At 38.9% G+C, this 4,219-nt stretch overlaps 1 protein-coding gene and 1 long non-coding RNA gene across 2 annotated transcripts in view; one reads left to right on the plus strand and one right to left on the minus strand.

Moving 5' to 3' along the window:
- The window catches only part of pipox (pipecolic acid oxidase), a 39,302-nt gene that overhangs the window by 31,964 nt on the left and 3,119 nt on the right, over positions 1-4,219 (minus strand). The window contains exons 3-4 of the mRNA XM_008425189.2: positions 3,722-3,935; positions 3,199-3,381 (exon numbers count right to left, since the gene is read on the minus strand). Of these exons, the coding sequence (XP_008423411.1) occupies positions 3,199-3,381; positions 3,722-3,935 (397 nt within the window). The remainder of the gene's footprint in view (positions 1-3,198; positions 3,382-3,721; positions 3,936-4,219) is intronic.
- The window catches only part of LOC103474316 (uncharacterized), a 10,913-nt gene continuing 6,813 nt past the window's right edge, over positions 120-4,219 (plus strand). Inside the window, exons 1-3 of the long non-coding RNA XR_535146.2 lie at positions 120-373; positions 702-791; positions 2,689-2,884. This is a non-coding gene — a long non-coding RNA (uncharacterized LOC103474316). The remainder of the gene's footprint in view (positions 374-701; positions 792-2,688; positions 2,885-4,219) is intronic.

Consider the following 4,219-nt stretch of genomic DNA (forward strand, 5'->3'; position numbering starts at 1 on the left):
TATTTGTACTTTTACTTAAGTAAATTTTTTGAGTACTTTCTCCACCACTGCCTTTTTGTAATAACTTCTATGACATTGTAATATCAAAAACACACAATTTCACTATAAAGTGATTTGCTTTTACAGTAATATATATTTGATAATGTATGTAGAAATTATTATTTTATTGATAAAAAGAAAAAAAAAGCTCTTTGGTGGCCCCTTGGGGGCAGCGGTAGGTATTACATGCTTCGCCGGTAACTGCAATGAGCAGAGCAGCCAAACGTCCAAAGCTCCCGTCAGAAGTTAAGTTTGCTAAACAATGTCTCAAAATATGACATCCTTCAGGGAGAGAGAAAAGAAAAAGGAAGAACAGAAAAAAGCCAAGATAAAGGTTTGTTCTAATGTGCCTTGGTAATGTTTAACAGAAAGATTACTGGAGCTGCTAATAGAAAATTAGCTTTATAGCGACCTGGAACGGTCCAGTTCAACAGCCAAGTATTTATGYTAGGGTCTTTGTGTGAAGCTCAGTTTTAACTTTAAATGAGTTGATTCTCATGGTGACTTTGTATATTTCTGAGGTATTTTTGGCTTCAAAACTCCGAGTTTGATAACGTTTGATAACAATAATTGAACCTTCTCAATGTTTGACATTGTCTAGCAAAATGTTTTTATGTCAGGCTACATAGCTGCTACATCGATGATCTGCTCCATGTGTACAGGGTGAAACAGCACCCCCTCCTGGTGGTTGGCAGAGTTAAATATAGTGAACACTGACGACTCGTTGCCAGTTCATGAGAGATGGGCGCGAGGTAGGTTCACCGAGTTTAACGCTCCGGTAAAATGTTATGTTAGCTTGTTGCTAACATGAAATGCTGTTCCTCGTAAGGTGCTGGACYCGCTGTGATGAACCTGATTCCTGATCAGTCCATATTCTGTTTCGCACAGATAAACGACGTTTCATCTCATCCTGTCTCCTGGCCCTTATTCACACAACGCAGAACTGATTTACACTGATCGATCACGATTATCGAGGTTACATATGCTGTAGTTGGGGATGATGTTTTTGCTGCTTGGCATAATAATTTTGTGGCTAAAACAAAYATTATTTTTCTAAGTTATGTGAAACTTCTGTTAAAATCATTTGAAGGCTCAGAATCAGTCCAGTACCGGTACCGGTCCAAATTGTCAGGGGAGAAAGACTCACCTGGTATAAATTACATTTTTAGCTATTGGAGTTATGCTTAAGAGAAATTTATTTAATCAAGGAATGTCATGAATATGTGTTTTGGGCTGCACTGATTGCAGTTTTCTGGTCTATCCCCGATTACTGATCTTTAAAATGCCTGACCTGCCCATTTTAATTTTGGCTGATATACATTTTTTTTTTGACTGAAATGTCGCTAAATATAGCAAGAAAGTCACTGTTGGCAACAGTGGGGTGAATATTAACTGTAAACATGCAGACCTGACCTGGTGGGTCGGTCTGTCAGTCAAACCTCTCACTGCAGAGCAGAAGAGGACAGAGACTGATTTATAAACCTTCGCTGATGAAGATAAGATCAGGGGATAAGATGGGCTTCATGTGTAAGTATCAGCCAATCACAATCCCCCAAAATTAAAGAAATTGGCACCCAGAAATAGGCCTGTCGTGATAAACGATAAATCAAATAATCGCACAATAAATAAAACCTATCGACCTCATTTTAATTATCGGCTTTATTGTCTCTTCCTGCCGTTTTTTCTTTCTGTTGATGACACTGAATGAAGAAAGGCTCAGCTCTGGTGCTCTCCACTGACCCTCCCTTCCTCATTTCCTTAGTCTAATGTCCAGCGCACACTACACGAGTTGTCGGCCCATTTTCTAAACCTGAGAGACACATTAGCCGACAGAAATCCTAGGCATAACGGTTCAATCGGGTTCGATCGTGCTGTGTGTTGTCCAACCACCGGAGCACAAAATAATGGCTACAAGTCCAGTTAACTAATTTTAAAACCAGGCATTAATCAATGTTTTACTAAAATCTACCTGTGAGTCAGCGTTAAGTCCTGACTGAATGAAAATCATTATAACCTATTTATGTCTTGGGCCGGCCCTGCCAGAATGTATTGCGACAAACAATAATATTGTTGTTTTGAGACTATTTTCAAGCACTGTGATAGTAATAATGGCATAATAAAGCAAGAACACATTCTCAAAGATCAATAAACTTTAAATTCTAATAAACATTTAAACACTGGAACTGGAGAACATTTGAAATATCCAAAATAAAGAAACAACAGAAACAACAAATAAAATGAATTATAAAGTCTCTGTGAACAAAATTGTCTTTCAACAACAAAAAGAAGGGATAGTTGAGACCAAAGCACCAGACTGACGCCCAGTTTAGGTAAAAAGACAGAGAAAAGAGAAAAACGATGAATCAAGAAAATGAAAATGATTGAGTTTCTTGTCATTTATTATGCGATTAATTGATTTGTGGTTTATTGTGACAGGTGTATTTATTTGTTCAGGAGTGGGGATCATTTTGAAGTCAGTCAAATAGAACCGTCAGCTGGGTTTCCTTAGGTAGCAGAGTTTGTCCTAAACTTCTGTAAACTGCAGAATGGATAAATTTATAACCATTTCTAATGGGGATTCTCATGTTGGGGGCTTTTCTGGGTTCTCTACTGGATAACTGAACTGGGGCTTGTTTCTGTATTTCTCAGGTTCCCTTGACAGTGACTCTGGTGTGGTACCAGTCATTAATGAAAAGGTCCGTTCCAGCCCTGCAACATGTGTTGTGTTTATCCCTGTGGGTGCAGTAGTCACTCATCTTTGAAAATGATGGGATTCATACTGAAACCTGGGGAGTTCAGAGAGACGGATGGATCAGAGGAAGGCTGCTGATCATCTGATCATCAGGTATAAAACTTAAAATCATCTACAGACCTAACAGATTCCTAATTAAACTGTTTGAATTTAAATCATCATTTACAAACTGTTTATCTAAAGTGATGCTTACTGTACAATTAAGGCAGGAAATATGTAGCCAGAAAAAAGGAAAAACTGAATCAACATTCAGCATAGACCCTGTATTCTAACTTTGTGATATTGATATTTAAATACATTGCATTTTGTTTAACAAAGCTAATATAATCAAATTGATCCTGTGACATGTGTCATACAGTACATCCTGTCATCTCAGTACTATTACACATGACACCATGTGTGAATACCTCCAGTGGTAACTGGAAACCAGTGTGAGCCAGGAGCTTGTTGGTCCAGGGTCCAGCAGTGATCACCACATTTCTCGCTTGATAAACTCCTCCAGAGGTCGTCACCTTGACAACAGGACCAGGCTTGATTTCTGAAACCTTCTCATTGTCTCGTATGACCCCACCCAACTTCTGAAACTGATCCTGGAGAAACAAAACCAAACATGTTCCAGGAATGTTTCAAATTAAAGAAACAAATAAAAATTGTTTATATCAGGACATTATTTCTAAGCATCATGTCATCTAGTAGTTCTTGTGCAGACAGGATTCTTTTTTTTAAGAAATAAACGTGTTAACTCATAAATCAGGTTAACACAAATAGCTTTAATATCATATCTGGATATCTTATAGAATTAAGATAGCAAAAAACATGGTTATAGTTTATGCTACATTAAGTTAATGTTTCCAACATGTAGCTATACTTTTAAACAAAGTTAAATGAATATAAATGAGATGCCTGCGTTGCAGTGAAGCTGAGCCGTACCTGAACCGCCTTCAGGGCTCGGTCTGCAAACAGAACGCCGCCGGTTACATCCAGCAGGGCGCCGTGGCCCTCAGACAGAACCATGTTGGGGATGTGCTCGTGGAAGTTATCGCGGCTTAGAATCACCGTGGAAACCTTGTTCTTCAACAAGGTGTTCTTGACCAGTGGGTAATCCCCACTGGTTTCTGGTCCCATGACTAACAGTCCAGTTTGTCTGTGAGGAGAGATGAAGGCAGCAGGGTGGACAGACCGAGTTTAAACACACAATTTGTTCTAAAAGTACATACTGTGTATTAATACCAGTGCAGCATACAGATACATTAGGAAAAAAAAATATTTAGTGGAAAAAGTGAAACATTTTGCATGTTCTTCCTGTGCAAGCAAGACCTGGTTCTTCACCCCCAAAACACGACTGTTTGGTTAATTAGTTTCTCTAATTTGTCCTTGAGTGCGTGTGAGTGTGTGTGTGGGTGTGTGCGTGCGTGTGTGTGTGTGTGC

The sequence above is a fragment of the Poecilia reticulata genome, linkage group LG13, assembly GCF_000633615.1.
Source record: "Poecilia reticulata strain Guanapo linkage group LG13, Guppy_female_1.0+MT, whole genome shotgun sequence".
Taxonomy (NCBI): Eukaryota; Metazoa; Chordata; class Actinopteri; order Cyprinodontiformes; family Poeciliidae; genus Poecilia; species Poecilia reticulata.